The sequence below is a fragment of the Cydia fagiglandana genome, chromosome 11, assembly GCF_963556715.1.
Source record: "Cydia fagiglandana chromosome 11, ilCydFagi1.1, whole genome shotgun sequence".
NCBI classification, from domain to species: domain Eukaryota; kingdom Metazoa; phylum Arthropoda; class Insecta; order Lepidoptera; family Tortricidae; genus Cydia; species Cydia fagiglandana.
This window is the reverse complement of record NC_085942.1, coordinates 10,558,774-10,585,494: the sequence shown is the minus strand read 5'-3', so window position 1 is coordinate 10,585,494 and position 26,721 is coordinate 10,558,774. Positions and strand designations below refer to the sequence as shown.

General features: G+C 39.2%; 2 protein-coding genes across 2 annotated transcripts in view; one reads left to right on the top strand and one right to left on the bottom strand.

The window, feature by feature from the left end:
* Positions 1-26,721, bottom strand: part of LOC134668995 (BAI1-associated protein 3) — a 116,142-nt gene that overhangs the window by 6,812 nt on the left and 82,609 nt on the right. The window contains exons 15-18 of the mRNA XM_063526512.1: positions 26,425-26,507; positions 10,435-10,498; positions 3,614-3,774; positions 1,543-1,633 (exon numbers count right to left, since the gene is read on the bottom strand). Coding sequence (XP_063382582.1) covers positions 1,543-1,633; positions 3,614-3,774; positions 10,435-10,498; positions 26,425-26,507 — 399 coding nt within the window. The remainder of the gene's footprint in view (positions 1-1,542; positions 1,634-3,613; positions 3,775-10,434; positions 10,499-26,424; positions 26,508-26,721) is intronic.
* Positions 1-26,721, top strand: part of LOC134668991 (multifunctional methyltransferase subunit TRM112-like protein) — a 246,289-nt gene that overhangs the window by 167,192 nt on the left and 52,376 nt on the right. The window lies entirely within an intron of this gene.

Below are 26,721 nucleotides of genomic sequence, written 5' to 3'. Positions count from 1 at the left end.
TATTCTTTAGGGACTTTTGCGAATCGAATCCTGTGTTTTTGACTTTCGCTGGATAGAAAAAAAAACAACATAGAGCAAATTATGCTTGAGAGACTCAGCGATTACTTTTTTATGATTAGGTGAAAGGAAAAATAACTAAATAAAAATATATATTCGAGGTCCCGGGCACGCATATACATCTCGCTCTGGCTTACGCTCAGGGAGAGAGAGAAGAAGACGAACCTACTATCTTCTCCATTCATCAGTAGAATTTCAATTTTAGAGTTTGCTTTCGTTTGACCTTCACTACACCTTATATAACAAAATCCCCCGCCGCGTCTGTCTGTTTGTGTGTACGTATGTTTGCGACAAACTCAAAAACTACTGAACGGATTTTCATGCGGATTTCACCTATCAATAGGATGATTCTTGTAGTGTTAGGTGTAGCTATAATTTGTTAAGGTTTTGTGTAATCCGTGCAAAGCCGCGTCGGGACTCTAGTTCTTTGATAAACCGGTTCAGAGTATTTGTATACGCAATTACGCCTCGTCCAGGGCTATAAACGCGAAAATCGAAGTTCGGAAATTGCGGGAATCTTTCTCTTTTACTCCAAAGACGGCGTATTTAGAGTGACATAGAAAAATCCCCGCAATTTGCGAATTTCGGTTTTCGCGGTAGCCCCTCAGGACAGTGATGTCAGTGGCATGTGTACCCGCTGTCGGGTTACAATTAGTGAGAAGACGCAAGGCAAGGGGTCGAACTAATTGACTTTATATACTACGTTTGATTGCCGGTATTCTGATTGGAGCCTTGAAGGTCCTTGAGCCTTATTCAAAATTACACTTTGACATCAATATGATGTAGGTGATTTTGTAATCATTCGCCAGTACCTCTTGCTCTTGTTCTTGCAATAAATGTACGGACTAGTACCTACGAGTGAATGATAATTAAATGACATCTTTGAGATATCAAAATATTTGTTCGAATCGGCCTCCTTGTTAGTTTTGTCCTTGTTCTTACTTGCGTGAGATATGTGACAATAGGTTTTCCATAGACAAGCTTTTCTCAATAGGTAGGTAATCTCACATAATACTTTACCAGGTAAAGTATTATATACAGTAAGGTAAAGTTTACCTAATGAAAAACACACCAACGTTGTTATATTAGGTAGGTACTCGAGATATTTCTAAGGTAAGTATCAAATACTCTTGTGATTGTGGTTTGACAGTCAATAACTACCTACTATAGGTACGACGGGTGACTAGTGTAAATAGTGTTTTTAATCATCATCATCCTCCTCATCATATCAGCCAGAGGACGTCCACTGCTGGACATAGGCCTCCCCCAAAGTGCCACAATGACCGGTGTTTATAATACTAAATATAATTATTTTGGCTCTAAATAATACTAATAATTCGTACCCGTTAATTCACAGAGGAAATTCCTACCCACTCAACTCTGTCACAAATACTCGCATACCCACACATATGTATTGGCTGTGCTCAAGCATGTAACTCGTACCTCGCTCAACCTATAAGCGCACTTGCGCCACTTCGCACTTACATGTGTTCATCGTCGTACTCGGCTAACGAGCGGCGCACGTACTCCAAGTTGTTGACGATCGTGCATATCTCCTCCGTCGTTTTGTTTTGACCTGCATACAAATTATCCTTGTAATCCTTCGTTAACATTATCTTGAGGTTTATACCAGCTAAGCGGCAATCCTTAGAGGTTTAAAATGTAAAATAAATCCGCAAGCTACGGTTAACTTGAATAAAATCTTTCTTTTTCCGCCTTAATAATGAAGAAGTTCTAGGATCTATGCATAAAATAAAAGTTTGTTCTTTTGTTCGTTTCTACTTTATCCGTTGAAAAGGCGATAACGACATTAGTTATGTACGTATTTATTTATTTAATTGATACAAAATAGGCACGTAAATTACGTTCAGAAATTGTCGTCGAATAATTGTCGAAATAGAAACGTAATCACTGTCTATCTTAAGGACTATTATTTATTACTTAGGTATACATATACCTACCAACCTACGGAAAATATATGAGTAGAAACAACTGTAGGAATTAATGGACCACAACGTTATAAATGAGTATTTTACACGCTACAGATATATTTGACAGATTAGACCCCAGATAAGGTGAAGTAACACTTAGAACGTTCCATGTTTATGTTACACGTCTGAAAATGTACAAGCTAATTGGTGGTAAGCGGTAACGTGATATACGAGTAGTAGACACAGACTCAATTACATAGACTCCGCAGAAAGGAAAAGTACTCGGTTCCCATACTTAGTTTATCCTATACGGTCGCATGTTTTTTAATTTAGGCGCGCACAGCGGCCCAAATCATAAAAGCTGTTTTTATTAGAAATTGACTTCCATCTACCTATTTATATTTTGTAAATGCGTTGTAGGTACATAAGCGCGAATTTTCGTCATTACTATGCTCGATCTAAATTCTAAAAGTTACCTACAAAAGTGATTACACACGCCCAGGAGATAAAACCACGTGCCGCACGTGTGTGTGTCGTAAACTTGTGTGTCGTAACGTACCTATGCTTAATTTTAACATTTTATAAGATATACCTTTTTATAATTCTGTGAACTAAGTAATTAGGGACCAATCTCAATCTATCTCTTTAAATTGCGTACCTATTGTGTTTTGTTTGACTTTTGTTTTAATTACCTACATACTTAGAAATTATAATATTTTTACCCTGTTGGTAAATTTCCTGTTTCCTGACTGTAGAAATTGTAGCATAATGTGTGTATATTTGCTGTATTGTGGTTGGCACGTCGGTTGGCTAGTTTCCCGCAAATGGAGTGAAAGGCGTGTTGATAGCGTTACAAGGCAGTTTGCTTACTGCCGTATTCGAACTTCAAGATATTCACAAGAGACGACACGTACTAGATACGTTATAGTTTAGATATCAACTAGTTCTCTTTTGGAGCGCAATTCGGGCAACCAATGTCACTTTTACTTTAGATAGCGTAAGATATCTATTAGATGTGAATTGGATCTCTAAGTCATATCTGAGGAAATCGTTCAAGAGTATCTCCAGAATCGCGCAAATGTCAAATTTGACATATCTAACTTACAAATGACTATATCTTCTCGATATCGTATCTTATTCATCTCTAGATGATCTCTAGTGTTAAAGTTAGAATAGGGCCGTTAGACGCCGTAGCTTGCGGCGGCCGTCCTAATCATGTGTTGGTTATGTTATTATGGTCGCACCATGCAGTACAGACGCAAGACAACAATACATTTTGACTGCCCGTGCTCGTGTTAACCACCAAGTATCGCATAAAAATATTAACATGTCCATTACAACTACATCATCATCAGAAAAAAGCAATCAGGCACCGAAAACGATGCGGTACCATCGTTTACTGTTGACAAAACATTTCAACCATTTGTAAACCTTATTGTAATCAATCAGGTTTACAAATGGTTTCAGACTTTCAGGGTCATATTCTAATAATATGTCTGCGGTTGCGTCTAATTCCCAAGACTCTTTTCATACATTTTGTAGTGATCGCGGCAAATAGACCGCAGACACATTTTTTGAGAATGACCGTTCAATGGTTGTAGTGTTTCTATTTCTTGCTAACTTACCGTGGTTGTCATAGTAGCCCTGGTCTGCAAGCGCGCCGTGCACCAAATCGGCGTAGTGCAACGCAGTGGCGCACGCGGCTTCGAGCAACCGCATACTGCCGCCCACTGTGCCTTCCTCTACCGAGCCGATCCCTCGCCACACTAGTCGCATGTAGTAAAGGCTGCCAAACATATTGATCTTTAATATATGAAATTAAATCGATCGCAGCACCGATATATATTGTTTTACGTTAAAGGTCAAGAAGTTCACGTGTAAAACTTAAAAATGTTTATGGGAAAATAAAATGTTATAATTTTTATCTTATTTTGTTTTTTTTCGCCCTCTTAAATTTTATTGACTTTCATCTAGTCTATTGTACCTACTCAGTGCTATAAGTATTTGTCAATTCTTCAATTTTCACCTACTCAAAGGCTAACTTGAAGAAATCCCTTAAAAGATTAAGTTCGCCTTTGTACTGCCTATCCTATGCCATAAATTTATGATTTGTGTTGAACAATAAAGAGTATATACATACATACATACATATATAAAATCGGTACAAGATTGCGTGCCTGGATATGTATTGTATACCTTTAGATAGATGATGCAATATAACAATTCGAGATACCGATGTTAACGCCTGTTACCTCTAAAACGCCGTAGCCAGAGTAACATATAAGAGGATTCCGGGTCAATAGTACCTAGTAAGGTAATTGACTATTAGAGCAGCATCCGGTATTGCCCGGTAATTGGATGCAACATCTTCTACTTAATATTATATTGAATTATTGATAACGGATATATAAGTAAAATAGTGTTCTGTTTAACTGAACTGAATTTAACTGTGAAAGAAATTGTAGCGTAACAAATGTATTCAACTTAAACGTTAAATAAGCACCATTTATACTTAAATATTATTTTAACGCCACGTTATTTATCGTAACTAATTACTTACCTACCCTAAAATGGTTATTTGGGTAAAATACATTTTGTCTTGACTGTGTTCTAAACGGCCGCAGTATTTAGTATTTAAGGAATATTGATGAGCAGTATAAATCGTGCCGCCTAACGACTTGAAACATTATGTGTTTAACGTCCAAAATTACGATTCATGCAGTTTGTTCTCCTGCTTCGTTTTAATTATTAAACACCATGTATGGACGGTGACCCGCGGTTATTGTAACCGTAAAGCATCTTACAACTGTAAATGTGCTTTTAATTAAATTAATTTATGCATGTGCAGAAAACCTATTGGGTTTAAACAGAATGAATGAAATGAAATTATCTCTTAAATAAAACATAATTATAAACACTAAATTTCAAATAGTTTAACACTATTTTATTTTAATAAAGTAGTAAGTATAAACACATATATATTCTTTGAAATATTTTATGCTCTAACTAAACTACTATTTAACCCTCAACGCAAAAAGAGGGGTGTCATATGTTTGACGCGAAGGTCTGCATATCTGTCTGTGGCAACTTAGCTCTTTTTTTTACGTTAAAGCTAGTTTCCTTGCAGTGGTTCTTAGCTATGTTTGATATAAATCGAACCAGCAGTTTGAAGAGTATCAGCTCTTTTCCATGGATTTTTTATAACGTAGGAGGTTTCTCCAAAAAAAATATAGTTATTCTAATACCTTCTTACTATAAGTCTGATAGATAAGTATTATTCAGTATGAACGTTTTTTAACCGACTTCCAAATCTCAAAGAAGGAGGTTATCAATTCGGTTGTATGTTTTTTTTTTTTTTTTTTTTTTTTTTTTTTTTTTTTTTTTTTTTTTTTTTTTTTTTTTTTTTTTTTTTTTTTTTTTTTTCAAATCTTAAAGGCATACATATAGTGATTTTTGGGTTTTTATCAACAAATCAAGCATATTCACCCAAAAAAGTGACATTTGATGAAGTGGAACTGCTGATGATGATCAGAACGGAACTCTTTAACGACGCATAGTTTACGGTTGGCGATTTGTCCTCTTCGTTATGTTTGTTAAGCAAGTTAAGTTTTTAAGCCACATTTTTGTCAAGCTCGAGTTCTGATGATGGGATCCATGAGGAATCAAGGGAACTCCTCAAATCTTAAAGGCATGCGTATAGAGATTTTTGTATTCAGACCAGAAAATCAAGCATTTTCATTAAAAACTGTTGCATTTGATGAAGTGGAACTGCTGATGATGATCAGAACAGAACTCTTCAACGACGCATAGTTCACGGTTGGCGATTTGTCCTCGTCGTTATGTTTGTTAAGCAAGTTAAGTTTTTAAGCCACATTTTTGTCAAGCTCGAGTTCTGATGATGGGATCCATGAGGAATCAAGGGAACTCCTCAAATCTTAAAGGCATGCGTATAGAGATTTTTGTATTTACATCAGAAAATTAAGCATTTTCATTAAAAACTGTTGCATTTGATGAAGTGGAACTGCTGATGATGATCAGAACAGAACTCTTCAACGACGCATAGTTCACGGTTGGCGATTTGTCCTCGTCGTAATGTTTGTTAAGCAAGTTAAGTTTTTAATGCACATTTTTGTCAAGCTCGAGTTCTGATGACGGGATCCATGAGGAATCAAGGGAACTCCTCAAATCTTAAAGGCATGCGTATAGAGATTTTTGTATTTACATCAGAAAATCAAGCATTTTCATTAAAAACTGTTGCATTTGATGAAGTGGAACTGCTGATGATGATCAGAACAGAACTCTTCAACGACGCATAGTTCACGGTTGGCGATTTGTCCTCGTCGTTATGTTTGTTAAGCAAGTTAAGTTTTTAAGCCACATTTTTGTCAAGCTCGAGTTCTGATGATGGGATCCATGAGGAATCAAGGGAACTCCTCAAATCTTAAAGGCATGCGTATAGAGATTTTTGTATTTACATCAGAAAATCAAGCATTTTCATTAAAAACTGTTGCATTTGATGAAGTGGAACTGCTGATGATGATCAGAACAGAACTCTTCAACGACGCATAGTTCACGGTTGGCGATTTGTCCTCGTCGTTACGTTGTTAAGCAAGTTAAGATTTTAAGCCACATTTTTGTCAAGCTCGAGTTCTGATGATGGGATCCATAAGGAATCGAGGGAACTCCTCAAATATTAAAGGCATACGTATAGATTTTTTTGTATTTTCATCATAAAATCAATCATTTACATTAATAAAAACTGTCGCATTTGATGAAGTGAAACTGCTGATGATGACCAGAACAGAACTCTTCAATGACGCATGGTACACGTTTGGTGATTACGAATTTCGATTTTGACTTGGACTGGGACCTGGACTCGGAGTCATACCCGGATCCGGTTCGGACCCGGACCTGGACTCGGATCCGGATTCGGACCCGGACTCGGAACCGGACTCGGACCCGGACTCGGATCCGGACTCGGACCCGGTCTCGGACCCAGATACGGACCCGGACTCGGACCCGGACTCGGACCCGGACTCGGACCCGGACTCGGACCCGTACTCGGACCCGTACTCGGACCCGGACTCGGACCCGGACTCGGACCCGGACTCGGACCCGGACTCGGAGCCGGACTCGGACCCGGACTCGGACCCGGACTCGGACCCGGACTCGGACCCGGACTCGGACCCGGACTAGGACCCGGACTCGGACCCGGACTCGGACCCGGACTCGGACCCGGCCTCGGACCCGGACTCGGACCCGGACTCGGACCCGGACTCGGACCCGGACTCGGACCCGGACTCGGACCCGGACCTTGACCCAGAAAACCACTATGATACCTTAACTAAATAAACAACTATGATTACCTACCATAAAATTATTGTAGGTATAAAGTACGATGATGCCAATCTTACTAGCCCCTCCCGCTTAAATCCCCGTACACCGCACGGCATGCGCCATTAAGTGGGTTAGGTTAGGTTTGAACTGCGATCCTCACAGAACCGAACAAGGATTAGGTTAGGTTAGAACTGCGAGCCTTACAGAAACGAAATGCTACTTGAAAAGTGGGTTTGATTAGGTTCGAACTGCGAGCCGCACAGAACCGAACTGCTATCTGAGGAGTGGATTAGGTTAGGCTAGAACTACGACCCTCATGGCTCCTCTTCACGATGGGCCAACGCCGGCCACTCCAAGGGACGCATTTATGCGTTAGAGGGAGCAAGTGATATTGCTATCTCATTCTAGCGCATGGCTGCGTCCCTTGGAGTGGCCGGCGTTGGCCCATCCTGTAGAGGAGCCATTATACAGAAGCGAAATGCTAGTAGAAAAGTGGGTGGTTTTACCTCCTTTTCTACATAGTGTACCATCTACAATAATCTTTCATCGGCCCCCATGGAAGTCGGTTTTTTTTTCTTAAAAATTATATTCATTAGTGGTGCTTGGCTCGGCAAACCACATATCAAGCAATCAATAATTTTATTTCGTCATCATAGGTGTAAATACATTAGTACAGGTGATAGGGTGTTTTTTCAATGCAGCAGCTATGATGTACCTAGATGAAATATACCTTATTTTTCAGTTCAATAGTAGATATTATGACGTATAGGTATAATGTTAAAAATACGAGCATATATTGCATTTGGAATGAATTCAAACTCCACCAGCATTCTAAAGGTTTAAAGGATTCCCGATCAATGCATCAATTCAAATAAAGTCATGGAAACAAAACACAGTATCGGCCAGCGGTTGGTAGGTAGGTACTTAGTAAGCAAATAATAGCAATTCTACAAGCGCGGGATGAATCTGCTTTTGTCAGTTCTGAATACGGAAGGTATTGTTTTTATTTTATACGATCCGCAATATTGAATTTCAGTTGTTTGTTTGTGATGAAACTGACAGCGCTTACTGGCAGGAAATAGAGGAGGTAAAATGTTATATCAATATCATGTAACTTAGATTGGCATTGTAGTGATGTACCCAAACATTGTTTTGACATGTGTTTTATGTTGTTTATGGTTTACAATAGGTACCTTTTGTATTTATTCTTATTAATATGACGTGAACAATTATAATGTAATAATAATTCTTTAATTTTATATATTTTTTACAACGTGCAACGTTTATTGCTCGCAAGTGACTTTTATGTATGTCGTGGAAGGTTCCTGTTCCTACAACGGACACAAACGTAATTGATTACAGTTTTAAAAGTTTTGTGTTAGTGACCACATCATTATATTTTTACTTATTTCGAAATATGCGTTTGAAAGTTAAATGTAAGAGACGTCTTACATTGGCCGATTAAGTTATATGTATAAGTACTTTTAATAGTTCCTTTATCTTACGACAGTTAGGTAGTTACGACATAATTATTATTTATTATAAATGAGAGAGTAACTTTGTCAGTCTGTCTATTACCTTTATGCTAAACCTTTGAACCGATGTAGATGACATTTGGTACAAAGATAGAAGCCCGGAGAATAACATAGGATAGTTTTTATCAATCTTCGTCATTCTACGTAGACGAAGTCGCAGGCAGAACTTATATACCATCATAAAAATATCCTAAAATCGTTTTTATTAGAATAGGTAACATTTATATATACAAACGAATGGGGTAATAAATAGAACGTTTTGTAAGTCCCTTAAAAGCTGATAGTCAATAATTTCTGCGAAACGTGTTCAACGTGGGTCGCGTTCAAAAATATGTTCCAAACCTTGCTCTTACGTCACGTGTGGGGCAGGCCCGAGCTAAAAAAAGCTGGTAATAATAATAGACCGCGGGCCAGGAGCAAATATCGTCAGTCATCGCCTCCCGCTTGATACTTTGTCAGATGATAGTTTAGATGCTATCATGAATTAAAAAAATAGTCAACCGGTTGTATCGCGGTGGAAAGACCGTCAGTTGATCATGTCCGCAGATCCATAAGGCGTTTATTGAAATGCCTAATGAAATCATACATACTAAGTTTCATAATTTAGTTATTACTATAATACAAAGGTACATAACTTATTTTTGACATGTTTATGCAAGTGGCTGACGGTGTTTCCACCGCTATACAACCGGCTGACGGTTGTTTTTAGGGTTCCGTACCCAAAGGGTAAAACGGGACCCTATTACTAAGACTTCGCTGTCTGTCCGTCCGTCCATCCGTCCGTCTGTCTGTCACCAGGCTGTATCTCACGAACAGTGATAGCTAGACAGTTGACATTTTCACAGACGATGTATTTCTGTTGCCGCTATAACAACAAATACTAAAAACAGAATAAAATAAAGATTTAAGTGGAGCTCCCATACAGCAAACGTGATTTTTGACCAGTTAAGCAACGTCGGGCGTGGTCAGTACTTGGATGGGTGACCGTTTTCTTTTTGCATTTTTTTCCGTTTTTTTTTTTGCTTTATGGTACGGAACCCTTCGTGCGCGAGTCCGACTCGCACTTGCCCGGTTTATTTATTTGTAATAACATCTAAAATATCTTCTAACTAAGTACCTATCAAACGGGAGGCGATGACAATTTATTTTTTTACATCTTTCGATGGCGGCCATTCCTCAACCCACCAATGGAGCGCCAGCTGACGTCCATGAGGGATCATCAATATCATCATACATAGCAGTTAACCAATATACGAGTTATCGCCCGGGAGGCGATTGGTCATGAAATCTGTTCGTGGCTCGCGGTCTATATAAAGCTCTCGGGAAAGTCAAACGTATAAATTGCAGACGATTGTCCATAAAACGTGACCGAGTATAATGGCTCCTCTACACGATGGGCCAACGCCGGACACTCCAAGGGACGCAGCCATGTGGTAGAATGAGATAGCAATATCACTGGCTCCGTCTAACGCATAAATACGTCCCTTGGAGTGGCCGGTATTGGCCCATCGTGTAGACGAGCCATAATATGAATAGAGTAAACAAGGGTAGTGATAAAACGGGGTTATTCTCACCATGCGGCGGTGTCCACCGAGGACGTGCTGTGCTTCACAATGTGTTCGCCTTCCACCAGCCGGTCTGTAACAATATCATAGGATCAGCCGGGCATCGACTCGAATATACAGCCGTATTCGAACAATGAGATACGTCAAATACTAGATATTGAAACGATATGGAATAGATATGTCAGTGTCAAACAAGTGTCAAAAGTGACGTATTTGTTTGAAGAAATGTCAATTTTGACACTTGTTTGACATTGACATATCTAATCCATATCGTTTCAATATCTAGTTTGACGTATTTCATTGTTCGAATACGGCTGATACTGGCGGCTCGATTCGGGAAATGAATTAGAGATTAACTAACATGTGACGTTTCACGACAAAAGGTACCTTAGGCAGTAAAGGCGGCTGGCGCTTATGTCGCATAGCGCCGCAATAATATTAGAGCGGCGTTAATAATAGCGTAAGCGCCAACCGCCATAAGATACCTTTATCCGTGGGACGTTACAACTAGATACGATATAGTAAAGATATTATCCAGTTAATCTCTAATTCATTTCCCGAATCGCGCCGTGGTTATTACGTGTACAACACGTCAATATAACGGACAATGAATAATGCAATAAATATTGTTTTAGAACTAGAGCTCGATTCTGATTTTTTGATTTTGTTCTGAAACTGTTATGGATTTAATCTGTCAGCTGTCAAAAGTAATATTTCTTGACTAAAACAAAGAACTTGTAATCACGGCTCTGAAAAAGATAATTTTCAGCCATGAAGATATTTAGTTTATTTTCTAGATTTTGAAGCTAACGAGTGAAGAGTTAAAACAACTTTCATGAAGTTTCGCGAGAAAGCCATGAGTAAGCCCATTCATAATAAAAAAAAAATCTAATGTTAATTTATGAATAAGTAGTAAAATTACAAGTTATTTGAACTTCAGTGATTGTATAAAATAATTATTCGCTGTTTTACTATGTAGCTCACTGATAATTATTATTTATATTAGTTTAGCTAAAAATAAACTAATCGTTCATGACTCTCGCCAACTTTAACCCGTGGAGCGCCCTAGCAAGACACGTGTGATGTTAACTCAATTTGGGTCGTAGCGACTTAGTATCAGACGTGTGTTACTACAGATCAATATAGGTCAAATTGCTTTGCATCAATTTGACGTTCGACGGGTTATTTTAGTTAAAATTCGTTTGTTTGTCCTATTACTTTTAGAGGCTTTTTAACCCTTTATTAAACCTTTTATGTTTGGAATATTATAATAATAAACGTAGGCGTAGGGGCAAACGAAAACCAACGGGACGAGGATATTATCTCCACGTGCAATAACAATGGCGGCCGTAGCTCACCCACGGTGCTACGGGCTACGGGCCGTGACGTGCCCCGCGCTACGCCGTAGGCCATAACCTTGTATCTCAGGCGGTATTTCATTGTTTGTACAAATATTGCTTTTCCGTAAACCCGCTTTTTAATTTAACAGAGCCTGAAAATAGTCTGACAACCACAATACCACTGAATTATGGATGTTTTCTATGTATATATAAGTATTCATAGACAACTATAGGTACCTATTGGCTATGTGCACGACTGGTGCTGCCCTCATTTTGTCGGAATTTCTACGTTAAATCTTATGGAGTAAAATTAGTCCGAGCTGCTGCCGCTAGTACTAATGTCGGACATTCCATAAGATTACCTGTGTTTGTGACGATCAGCGCCACCGACTTCGCACGTTCTCAATATATTATACTAATTACTATATATTGTCATCTATGTAGTACCCATAACACAAGTTTTACAGAGCTAACTGTGAGACTAGGTCCAACCACCAGTGAAAATAATCATTAATGTAAATGGCGTTCAATATTATTTGAACAATTTGTAATTGGGTCCCAAACTGTTACCTTGTTGCTAATTACAAACAAACAATTAGAATCACTTGATCGACACACATGAGTGACTGATCCCGATTAACAGATAATGATTATGTAGACTGTATACATTTACAAAGCATTAAACAAGCATTATTACTATAACCCTTTTACGGCGTGATTAGTCTCAATTTGCTCAGTACTGCGCCGTTTGGTACTCATATTACATAATACGTAGGTATACCCGTACGTATAGAGGTTTATGATTCAAGTCTAATTTGAGGCTGTTTTGCCTTGTCGCTATCAATAGAGACGCACGTACACGCCGGGGCTAATTGAGATGGATACATACCGCCGACAGCTCAGTAAGTAATTAAATTCGTGTCGCTTCCGATTAGGTCTCCATCCAGATAACAGCAACTTAGTTTACATTCCAACCATACACTGCACATCAATCTGGGCTACGATTTGAGTTATCATCATCATATCAGCAGAAAGACCACTGCTGGACAAGAAGCCTTTACAAGAATCTCCACAATGAGCGTGGCGCATTGCTGCATATCATCTTATGGTTTCCTGCGATCTTAAACTAATCGTTGGTATAACTTTATGAGGGCTTTTCTGCCGCGATTGTCCGCTAGTGGCCGGTGCTCCTATCTTGCATCGTTCCCTCAGGATATACGAGTACATGTGTATATATTTTTTCCCATAAATTAATTTTAAATAGTTCTGAATAATTGGTAATAACGTATCATTAATATGTAAAATAATTTTCCTACGTCTATTTTCAATAGTATTTAACTAGGATGGTTCCATTCTTTTTTATCTTACAATACAAACGTATACTAATATAAATCCTATTGTGAGTTTTCTCCACACTCGCGTCCTCTCACGTCATAACAGGATTGTTAGCATAGCCAAGGTAATATCCCCGTCGCCGCTTGTTTGAAATGAAATAAGCTAAACTCCTGTCACGCAAAAATGCTAATATCTCAGCTTTATTGTGTGGGGTATACGCTTTGTGTTGGTAATCGAGAAGACTTCGTCGGCGTTTCGTATTTTTAAGGAATCTCTAAAAACAATGGAAATTTTTGTATTGCGGCGTTTTATTCGCTATTCAGTTTAGCGGCTTATTAGGAGTTAGGAAAAAAATGCCAGTCGGGAGTAACGAATTTACCTACTGTGTTGAGCGAAACTGGTAGGTGTGTCATGATTTTAGGTAATTTCCTTAATAGGTAGGTTTGGAAAGAGAATGCTTATATAATTTAAACTTTGTTAAATTATTATTGAAATATCCACAGACCTTTTGTGTCTACTCCGCAGCTAAAATTTAATTTCATATTATAATATTTCATGATACGGAGCGGGCTAATGGGAATTGTATTTGACTCACAATTTATTAAATAAATGTACTTGATGTGTGTTAAAACATGAAATATCAAGTTGATAACAAAAAAAAGATTGTCTCCATTGATTTCCACCTTTTCTTTTACAATTAGGTACCTATATATTGCACACAGCTGTATAGCCTCAATATCAGTCCTGTTTTTTTCTTAGCCAATAATTCTTGACCAATGGCAGTTGGAAAAACACTCCACAACGCATCTCGTTTAATTATATACCTTATTAAGTACGCATTAAAACTGATTTTTCAATGTAACATAGGGTTGTTACGCGGTGGGACAGAAAAGCCTTCGTGTTGTTGTATCGTTTAGATTGCGATGGTTATCTAAACGCTTGCCCAACCATTGGGTGTGAACCAGGGATGTTGCGGATGCAGATTTTGTCACATCCGCGGATGCGGATGCGGATGCCAAGATTAGGTACTTAAAAACATCAAATATTATATTTTTAGTAATTTTTATTAACAAAACGAAACGGTTAGTATTTCTGTAAGAATATATTTAGGTGCGTTATATTTACTAAACAGTAACTTGGCCGACTTTTCTGGATCTAGACCATTTCGTTATAGGTAATGACGAAATTACCTAGTACTTACGCCGCCGCTAATACGTTCCTGTACCGACTGGTTCGACATCCGCATCCGCATAAGCTCGCGCATCGATATTATGCGGATGCGGATGTTGAAAATGATGCAGAAGTTCCGCTGATGCGGATGCGGATGCGAATATTCGCAACATACCTGGTGTGAACCTTGGACCTTATTCCCTTATACGCGTCTGACGGTTGGAAATTGTACCGAAATTTCGTTATCTGCACGTTATCTGCTACTCTCTATTCCATAGCATGATTATGGAAGAGCGATAGGGAGGCAGATAACGAAACTTCGAATTTTCGTTATTAGCGGTAAGTTTGCGAGTGCGACACACTGCCCACACCATAGTCTGTATCGTAGGTATTTAAATAAAAAAAAGTAAACAAAATATGGCTTGAGGAGCCATTTGAGGGTAGATGAAAACATTAGACGATCAAATAATGTAGGTCGTTCAGTGACTGATCCAGACGGTTAATTTGTATTTGGTACCAATAAATGTTATAACTACCCGAAAATTTACAAATTGTATGTTTACTTTTATTTATATACCTAGCGATACGGACTACAGTCTAATGAATTGGTTTTTAATACTTTCTACACACTGTGCATTAGTTTGAAAACCGCTCTTTTGTTCTTCATAATACTTTACAATTTCTTGGAAATTTACCTATATTTCCTTACCTTTATTATTCGTGTTTCGGAAATGGTTTGATAACAATCCGTTACGATGCTTATTTACACGATTACGATCAAAGGAAAACTTAATCCATCCGTTTGAAGTAGAACTTTACTACTCGTATATTAGTAAGCATACGAGTACCTATTTCTAACATTAATTAGGTAGGTATATATAGTTTGTCAAAGGACTGTCTCGTCTCAATCATAGACAGAGAGAATCATACTATCTTTGTCTTACACTAGTACTAGCACCTAAAAGAAAAGGATGAGTATACCAGTTTTCCTAGTTCTTACTGCCTGAAAAATTGGTTTGACCAATTATACATAGAAGATTTTATTGAATGGCTCTATCTGCTCTATCAAGATAAAAAATATGAAAAGCCATCATTCCTTACATTTTATGAACAAGTGTTACAAGTGGTTTCAAAATACCTACTTAAATGTCTTAATACGGTGTCGTAATTTTACCTCACAGACTTTATGCTTTGTTTTATTTACCCAAAATACGTTTTGCATAGCAATAATAAACCTTTAAAAGTCATAATAATTCGTATTGACATGAAATGAGGTTCGTCTTCTTTTAGAAGAAGAAGAAGAAATACATTTATTTTATATAAAATAGAATTATTTTGAAACATTTCATTTGGCTAGAGGAATCTAAGAGGAAGCCTTTGCTTAGGGGACGAAAGTGGACGAAACGTCCAAACAAATGTGAACGCAATTGCATTTGATTTACTTACAGAACGGGTTTTGTGTGTGTTTTCAGTTAGTCAAAGCCTAGTTTTGTTGACAAATCTAAAATTGGTAATATAACTGAAACTAAATTCATCCATGCAAACTATAACCGACGGTAAGCCTCAATATAAATAATTTGGTCATATGTATAACATACCTACTTGTATATTCCACATCAGTTATTTGTTTTACAATAGGGCAAAATTATTGTTTAACTCCTCGTCCTAATATTGATACCCGAGCAAGCGATAAATTCCAAAATTGAACCACGAGAGTAGCGAGTGGTTCGAAAAGTGGAATCTTGATCGTCGCGAGGGTTTCTAGGCACAAGGGTTGAACAAACTTTTCTGTCGAGTGAAACCCACAATTTTACATGAGATCTGTATTCGCATTTAAGATTTCTTAGGCATAAAACGAAATATATGAGCGGCGCAGAAGCGTTTCAAGTTCAAGTCGAGGGAGGTATCACTCATGTTGGCAGAGTTACTACTTACAGCAATTCAAGCAGACTATTTACAAAGTATCACTCATCTTCAGTAAAGTTTTAATGATATCATGTTTCCATTATTTAAGTTCAGTAAGTTTTCAAGAGTTTGCCAGTTTAATTTGTTTTCAAACATTTTGTAAATAGGTAGGTATGTATAATTTGTAACTTGCATGACTTAAGGTCCTTAGCGTAATCTTGTTTTTGTATGATTTAGATACGATTAATACGAGTACATATGTACAGTCAAGTGTAAAAATATGGGTGCACAAATCATCTCAAAAATATGTTCCATAGCTCTTATGTTAGCGAATTAGGAACCATGGGACATATTTTCGAGTAAGTTGTCTACATCAAAATTTTTAAACTTGACTGTACCTAAATAAAATAATAGTACTAGGTACAGAAGACTCACTCTCTAACAAAACGCGTCTGTTACGATCAGCACAGATATGGCCGCTAGGTGGCGACAGCGCCACGTGCGGCTTATGGCTTTCCCCAAAATTGGGGTGGAACGGATGTACTTTTAGCTACCTGTAGCAAAGCGACGAAATCGCGGAGTGAGCCACGCCTGCCGGTAGCTAAATATTTTTTTAGTAAAATATTTTACTAAAATAAAATTTAGGTAAATATTGTAAACAATATAATTTTTCGAAGTTAATCTATATTAATGAGTCAAGTCACCGGTTATCCTGAACAATAGCTCCGGTTAATTAATCTCCCGAGTCAGTCACCGGTGAGCCCCCGTAGCGCACGGCTTATCGGTCAAAATAACCAACGCTATAACCTTGCATTAATATACTAGAGATGCCCCGAATAGTGGTTTTGGCCGAATACCGAAAAATATTCGGCGACCGAATAATCGGCATAACATGCTAACATTTTGAGTCACGTTAATTATGAAAAGTGTTCACCAACAAAGCACAACGTTTGCTAAAATTTAACATTTGTTGCTCAGGACTAGTGAATGCACCTACCTACTTAGAGTCAATCAAATCAGACCTATGATAAAAATAAAATAATTTGTAATCAACGAATGCTCAAAAACAAAGCACTTTCCAAGAACACGAGTTAAAATTTAAAATAGGTAGTGGTTTGGGGTTATTTTTATTGTGTATTTTTTTCTTTTTAAGTACGTGAAACAGATATTCGATATTCGGCAAATTGGCCGAATAGGCCGAATACCGAATAGTTACCGAATATTCGCAGGATCTCTAATTAATACAGGATTAAATCGGGGACACAGTCAGAAGCTACGAGAAGTTAGGAATCAACCAGTATTTGCCGTTATATTATTCGAATTCGAACTAAATAAAGCAAACAATCTTTCGAAATCCAAGTTAATACTGTGAGGGTACTGTAGACGAAAAAGAAGCCGCAAAAGTCAGAGTTCAACAAACCGCCTTTGTTCCGTAGAGGAACAGATTAGTATTAATCAATTTCTATGCATATTTAAATAGGTATTTTTCTTATACATACAAAGCAACACAATCAGTAAAGAATTTATTTTCGTGTACTTTGTAGCTAGATATTTTGAACTGGCAACTGCATTTATCTCAAAGCCCTTACTTCCGGCGCGACCTACCACCGCGCCACCTAGCGAGGATAAAAAAAACTTCTCCTGCCGTTAAACCCAATGGCCGCGAGTGCGCCGCGCTCCGATTAAAATAATTCATATCTCGAGTCCCGTCGCTGCGATTTAAGTGAAAATCAACCAGAGACTTATTAGTGACCCAGTGCCCCCTATGGATATATGCAGCTGTCGATAAAGCAGAGACTTTCCAAATCATCATACATAGACCACCACGCGGTCTGCTAAGGTGCTACTGGATTTATGTAAGTCGCTCTCAATTTATCGAAGCTACATAATTTTTTGATCCGTTCGATCCGGATTTTTCTTTCTCTGGTTGTGTTGCTCTTGTATTTTGCTATTTTTGCGGTATTTCGTACCCAGTTTTTCGTTTAGACACGTTTGTAGTTCAATTTAGTATTGTCATTGTCGCCATCTTTGTCTCGCAAAATGGTTCCTAACCCTACAGACGGCAATACTGAAGCCGACACATCGTGTATTACACAAGACATATTCGAACGAGATCTAATTCTCGACGAATTAAAGAGAACATTGCAGTTCGCAGCGACAAATACAGATCAATTTCGTTCAAGAACTACAGATTTAACAGTGCATCAGCGAAAGTTTACTAAGATTCAAACTAAAATCGAAAAAGCGTTAATTAAATTGCAAAGCTTCAACAAAGAAGCCAATATTAAGATTCGTAACGATTTTAACGATTTGTATTACGCGATAGTTACACATTTAAATAACCTAAAGGAGGTAGACGTAGAAAGGCGTCGCGCGAGCCGCGCGCTTACCCCCAACGAAACGCTTAGCAACGATCGTCGAAATTTACCAAAATTATCGCTTCCCGAATATCACGGCGAACCGACTGGTTGGCCTGCCTTTTTCGATTTATTTCAATTGCTGGTACACAATAACAATGCCTACACGGATGCGGAGAAGTTTAGGTATTTGCTCCTTTCAGTCAAAAACGAGCCACATAATTTAATTAAATCGATTCCCATAACGGAAAGTAATTATACAATTGCGCTCGATATTCTAAAGTCCCGTTATGACAATAAACGCATTATCGCATCACAACATCTGGATAAGTTGTTCGATATAGATATTTGTTCCGCGCGATCAGCTGTTGCTATGCGAAATTTACTTAATGTTTATCACGACAACATAAAGGCGCTAGAAGTAATGGATTTTCCGGTTAAGGAATGGGACTTCGTTCTGTTAAATTTATTATTACGTAAGATTCCCGTGAATACGCGAAAAGAATATGAACGTTCCTTAACCAACCCGGGCGAAATACCTAAAGTTCAAGGCCTTATTGCTTTCCTCGAACGCGAACTTTCAGCGGAACAGATGATTTCAGTTTCCAATACACAGTCCACTCGAAACAATTCCTTAAGTAGTAAAAATAACACAAATATAAATTCGAATCAAATAACACCCAAACGTGTTTTTGCAACAAGTACGGCGTCAGCCCAAAGTCGACCTTACGACGATACAAATAAGGTTCGGTCGTGCTTGAAGTGTAAAGGAATGCACTCCCTTAATAAATGTTTAGAATTTTTAGACCTATCGGTGAAAGATAGATTTGCATTTATTAAAACAAATAATGTATGTTACAATTGTTTATGCCCCGGGCACGACTTAAGGAATTGTAAATCCAGTTTCAAGTGTCGTAAGTGTAATAAACGACACCATACTTTAATTCATTTAGAATCAAACATTCCGCTACCGATTATCAATGAATCTACGGACTCAGGTGCCGTCTCGCTCGCTCTTACGGAGCAGCCCGGCCCTAGTAGCCCGTCAGCAGTTCACGGCGTGAATGAACAGAGTTTAGGTAGTTTAGGGAAACAACCTAGCACGGTTTTATTATCAACAGCGATGGTTGACCTTTATTACGAAGGCAACAAAGTTGCTACGATTCGCTGTATGTTAGATGGGGGCTCACAAGCAGCTCTGATTACAGAATCGTGTATGCAACGACTTAATTTACCGCGACATCATGTTAGCGAGCCGCTGGTCGGTGTCGGTGACTTGCCGCTGGAACCTAGGGGTACCTTCGTGTGCTCAATTTCGCCTAAGGGCAAACAAAATCCAATCATTCCGTTAGAGGCGTCTATTCTGGCGAAGTTAACCCGTCAAATGCCTAGTGTACCACTAGCACCTCTCGCTGATTGGCCTCATTTGCAGGGACTCGCTTTAGCCGACCCTGAATTTCATAAACCTCAGCCGGTCGACATGATACTCGGCGAGGACATTTTCATGGATATTGTTCGCGATGGCATTGTCAGAGGTAAACCTGGCACGCCCACCGCAATTAACAGTGTATTTGGTTATTTGCTAGGAGGTAAAGTGAACTTTACTTCCGATGTTTCGACTCCACGCCATACTTGCTTTACGTCGTTTGACAACGACAATCTTCAGAAGTTTTGGGAGCTGGTCAGTACCAGAGATGCGGAGTTACACTCCCGAAGAAAAGCTATGCGAATCCTTTTTTCAAAAGACGCATACGCGTGATGAAACAGGGCGATACATGGTCGCTCTGCCATTCAAGCCCGATGCACCGCCGCTCGGCGAGTCTCGGCAAATTGCCCTAGCACGATTCCATAAATTGGAATACCGTCTAGAACGTAACCCCCAGTTGAAGGCGGATTACCACGCTTGCCTCCAGGAGTACGTGGATCTCAACCACATGGAGCTCGCGGACGATAACCCCCCCGCTGGCGCGAGTTATTACCTACCCCACCATTGTGTGTCAAAAATTTCCGAAACTACACGCACGCGCGTAGTCTACGACGCTGGGTGTCGCACGACAAGTGGACACTCGTTAAATGACGTTTTGTTAACAGGTCCTAAGTTACACTTAGACATTGTTGACGTTCTTCTAAAATTCCGAGTGCATAACATTGCATTTTGTTCCGACATCAAACAGATGTATCGCAATATTCTCGTGCGTGAAAGTGATAGGGATTTTCAGCGCATCCTTTGGCGCCAATCGCCCGAGGAGCCTCTGCGCGACTATAGGCTTCGTACCGTTACATTCGGTATAAGTAGTTCCCCTTATCTCGCCTTACGTACAATTAAACAGCTAGCTCACGACGAAGCTGAGCGTTTCCCGCGCGCCTCACCAGTGTTACTAACTGACGTCTTTGTCGACGATGTGGTAACCGGTGCAGATACCACAGCCGAGGCCGTCGCTCTGCAGCAGGAGCTGATAGGTATTTGTGCCACGGCCGGGTTCGAATTACGTAAATGGCAAAGTAACTCGCCAGCTATTCTCGCTGTTACGCGATCCCCAGATTCTCATGGTGAGCGGCGCGAAAATGTTCATTTTGCCGAAATGGAAAATGACAAAGGGGTCAAAGTCCTTGGACTTCAATGGAATCCGGGATCAGACTCATTTAGTTTCAAAGTACAAAGTACTTCTCGGGCCTGTACGAAGCGGGCTATTCTCTCGGAAATTGCAAAAATTTACGACCCACTCGGGTTATTATCTCCGGTGACATTGTTTGCCAAACATTTAATTCAATTGCTATGGTTAGCAAAAGTTCCTTGGGACTCAGAAGCCCCTATCGATATAGTTAACTCGTGGACGAGTTTTGTTAGCGAGCTCCCGCTCTTATCTCAAGTTTCATTTCCTCGTCATATTTTTAATACTGACGACTTCGATTCAATCGAAATTCACGGATTTGCAGATGCAAGTCAAATTGCGTATGCCGCATGTGTTTATATACGTCTTACGGACAATACCGGTAAGGTTCAAACTTATTTAGTCATAGCTCGAACCCGCGTAGCTCCACTTCGGATTCGTCTTACTATTCCGAAAATGGAATTAATGGGATGCGTGATCCTGTCAAAGTTGATAGAAAGAGTAATGCGCATTTACGGTGATCGCATTCGCCCCGATCAAGTGTACGCGTGGTCAGATAGTTCCGTCGCGCTCGCGTGGCTTAAGTCACCCCCGCACGAATGGAAAACGTTTGTCTCTAATCGCACCAGTGAGATTTTGTCCCGTGTCCCGGCGAGCTGCTGGCGTCACGCCCCGTCAGCTGACAACAGCGCTGACCCGGCGTCGCGCGGTCTGTTGCCCGCCGCGCTCGTACAAAATGACTTGTGGTTCCATGGTCCCACATGGCTCCAACAAAGTCACGACTCCTGGCCTATACAAAAACCGGTAGTAAACACAGCGGAGGAAAAACGTAATAAAATTGAATCAACAAATATTCATTGCGCATGTGTGTCCACATTGCCTACTTCCCCGGACGATGATACTCTTATTACGCGATTTTCGTCGCTAGGTAAATTAGTTCGCGTCACGGCATTAATATTTCGTTTTTACAACAAATGTAGAAAACATAACCAAACGCTCCCTGAGTACATCACCGTACCAGAGTACCACTTTGCATTAAAGCGACTTATAATGATTACGCAACAACAAGTGTTTGAAGACGACATTAAAAATATTTCGTCAAATAAATCCCCTTCGTTACGTTTGCGGCGTCTCGCGCCTATTCTAGATAGTGAGGGATTATTACGCGTCGGCGGACGTATTCATAAATCGATTTTACCTTATGAGTCAAAACATCAATTAATTTTACCTAAACGACATCCTCTTACAAATCTTATTATTGACGATGCTCACATACATGAATTCCCAACTAGCAAAATCACGCTAACAACAGTCTCTAGACTACAATTTTGTCGCTCTTATATTGATTTTATATCATCGTATAAGCCCGGGTTTGGGCACAAAGCATAAGCGTATTTATTTTAATATCGTTCTAATATCAGTCTAATTGAATGTTGTTTGCATTCACAGTAATCTTTTTCAAAACTATATTAAGCTGCTTTAGGCTAATATCGCTTTTACGTAAGTATCTTGTAAGCCTACATAGGCTTATATTGGTCGAACGTAAGTATCTTGTAAGCCTACATAGCATAGGCTTATATTGGTCGAACGTAAGTATCTTGTAAGCCTACATAGGCTTATATTGGTCGAACGTTAGAATCTTGTAAGCCTAAATAAGCTTATTTTGGTTTGAAACATTCTATTTGTGAAGTATAAATATACGGGTGAAATTAACTGCAACGTGACAAAAACATATTAGTGTAAGTGTTTATCAAACTTTTTATGAATTATGTTTAAATATAATAACGTGCTGTTTATCATCGTCTATTTATGTTTCAGGGTAAGTATTCACATGGGAAAATATTATTTATTGTAAAGTAGACCCTGTTTTACACTTCAAACTTTATGCGCCTACTCAAATATGGTATTTGAATATTTTTATAATTATTTTATTTCTTTATTTTGTATTGATAGCCAGCCATTGATGTAGGTGCATTTTTCAAGCGCACTATTAGAGTATTTTAAGCATTCTGAATACAAATGATGTGGCCATGTTGAATTACTTATACTAACAATAGTGTTCCCAAAAACGATTTAAGATCAAACCATCTGATATTGATCTTCTCTATTGTGATATAAGTGTCTTGATCTTATATCACTCTAATATCTTACTAAAGTGCTGCTGTTGATCTTATTATAGCTTTAGTAAGATCAGAAAAGTACGTACTTACAGTGTTCTTATGCTATGTTAATATTAGTCTTACATTCTTACTATAGCATTTAGAAATCTAATATAAAATCAAATGAACTAAGAGAATGAGGATATAAGACCAGGTACTCTCAAGTTCAATGAGACTTCGTAAATGTTGTTGTAAGAGCAAGAGGCTTATAATAGTATTATGCTATGTTGATATTAGTCTTACATTCTTATAATAGCATTTAGAAAGTCTAATATAAGATCAAATGAACTAAGAGAATGTGGATATAAGACCAGGTACTCTCAAGTTCAATGAGACTTCGTAAATGTTGTTGTAAGAGCAAGAGGCTTATAATAGTATTATGCTATGTTGATATTAGTCTTACATTCTTATAATAGCATTTATAAAGTCTAATATAAGATCAAATGAACTTAGAGAATATGGATATAAGACCACGTACTCTCAAGTTCAATGAGACTTCGTAAATGTTGTTGTAAGAGCAAGAGGCTTATAATAGTATTATGCTATGTTGATATTAGCCTTACATTCTTATAATAGCATTTAGAAAGTCTAATATAAGATCAAATGAACTTAGAGAATGTGGATATAAGACCAGGTACTCTCAAGTTCAATGAGACTTAGTAAATGTTATTGTAAGAGCGAGAGGCTTATAATGGTATTATAAAATGCTCTTATATACATATATAAGACTAGGTAATAAGACTAAACTTACTAAAGTGCGTATTAGCTTGTCTAAGACTAATATAAGAGCGATGACAAGTTCAAAACAAAAATAAGAGCGCTATAAGCTCACTACTCTTATAAAGTGCGCAATCTGAGACTTTTTTGCTAGTTGGGTTGCATGCCGGTCCGCAGTGCGTGCAAAACTCGCTCTTACAGCGATATTGGATTATTTCGGGTCGCGACATTGTACGTCTACGCGTGCATCGTTGTATTCCATGTTTTCGCGCACGCCCCCCTCGCGTGCAACCTCGCATGGGCATGCTTCCCTCGGTTCGCTTGCGCCCCGCGCGCGTATTTAGTAAAACTTCGTGCGATTTTTGCGGGCCATTCTACGTTCGCGCTAATAAAGTTCGTAATGCAAAAGTAATAAAATGTTATGTTGCAGTTTTCGTATGTATGAGCGTTAAGGCCGTACATCTTGAGTTAGTTTCCGAACTTTCCACAGAAGGTTTTTTAGCTGCGTTGCGTCGTTTCACGTCCCGCCGAGGATATTGTACAGATATATATACCGATTGCGGACGTAACTTTGTTGGTTGTAACAATTATCTTAAAGAATTATACGCGTTCTTACGTAACGATTCGGTCATGAGCGCTCTCAACCAACAAACTTTAAAACAAGGATTAACTTGGCATTTTCAGCCACCGTATGCTAGCCATTTCGGTGGACTATTCGAAGCGGCTGTTAAGAGTTTCAAAACCCATTTATATCGCGTAATAGGTACACAGACGCAAACATATGATTCTATGCACACGCTGACCTGTGAAATCGAAGCGGTACTTAACAGTCGTCCTCTCTGCGTGTTAAGTTCAGACTCTTCCGATCCGTTGCCTCTTACGCCGGCTCATTTCTTAATCGGCGAGCCCTTAACGGCCCTACCGGACGTTTCTTTGATCGACGAAAACCCTAGTCGTCTTACACGCTGGCGCTGGGTACAACAAGCTGTCCAGCATTTCTGGCGTAGATGGAGTCGTGAATATCTCCATCAACTGCAACAGAGTACAAAGTGGCTTCAAGATCGCGGTCCCGCCATCCGTGAAGGCACTGTTGTTGTGGTATGCGATGACCACTTGCCGCCGCTACAGTGGAACCTCGCGCGCGTTCATGCTGTCCATCCGGGCACTGATCAAGTTATTCGCGTCGTAACTTTAAAAAGTGGGAACACCTTGTTCAAAAGACCCGTAGTTAAGGTCTGTCCCTTACCCTTAGAATAATTCCTACAATCGTTACGACTCTTAATGTTAGCATTTAAGTTAGGTATAAGTTTCTTATCTTGTTGAACTTTCGCGTGTTCTTTTAAAAGACACTACGTGCTTTTAAGGTGAGCGGCATGTTCCGTAGAGGAACAGATTAGTATTAATCAATTTCTATGCATATTTAAATAGGTATTTTTCTTATACATACAAAGCAACACAATCAGTAAAGAATTTATTTTCGTGTACTTTGTAGCTAGATATTTTGAACTGGCAACTGCATTTATCTCAAAGCCCTTACTTCCGGCGCGACCTACCACCGCGCCACCTAGCGAGGATAAAAAAAACTTCTCCTGCCGTTAAACCCAATGGCCGCGAGTGCGCCGCGCTCCGATTAAAATAATTCATATCTCGAGTCCCGTCGCTGCGATTTAAGTGAAAATCAACCAGAGACTTATTAGTGACCCAGTGCCCCCTATGGATATATGCAGCTGTCGATAAAGCAGAGACTTTCCAAATCATCATACATAGACCACCACGCGGTCTGCTAAGGTGCTACTGGATTTATGTAAGTCGCTCTCAATTTATCGAAGCTACAGCCTTCATAAATAATTAAATAAAAAGTAATGGTCATAACCCACAGTTTGGGTCGAGTTTAATCATATTAGACTAGGAATCCTCTAGACGGAGCTTAGAGCAATTATTTCATGAAACCGATGCTGCCAAAAATACAGGGGTGCGGGGGACCAGATAGGCGAGTGTGCTGTGACTGGTCCGTTCCAAGACACGGGCGTCACACAAAGACGTTTGACTCGAAAATGGAGTAAAACTACCGTATACATATTTGTGGCAGAGGGGGTAGCGCTACTATGCTCAATCTGGAGCATGGTATAATAATATACTCCGCCTGGTATTCTCTTCCGATCACGTGACTGACACAAGCCTACGTCATCATGCGACAGCGCTACATAATAATTTTGCAATAACGCTATATAATGTGGCAATATTATTGTGACGAATTAGGCTTGTGTCACTCTGGGAAGAGAAGACCATGTTTTATTAGACTATGGTCTGGAGGATGTCTTGTCTGTGAGTTTAATTATTCCAAGGTCACCTATATTACCCTCTATAGACGGGGTGCTGATTAGTTTGTTGTTTAATCACTCACCGAGCTCGACGGCCGCACGCACCCGTTGCAGCGCCATCGTTTTGGTCACGGCCAGCCAGCGATCGATCAGAGGCTCGAACCACCTGCGAACAACACAGTATGTACCGACGTGCACATTATTAAACCGGTTGTACATACAGCAAATTGAAACTTACGACCTGACATTGAAATCATGGAATTAATATAATTTGATCATTCGCGCGTATTTCTCTCGTACCTACCTTCTTGTACGTACCTCCTACATATATACATGTATTGGCGCGAGATGCACGGGGGGCGAATAATAACAAAATGACA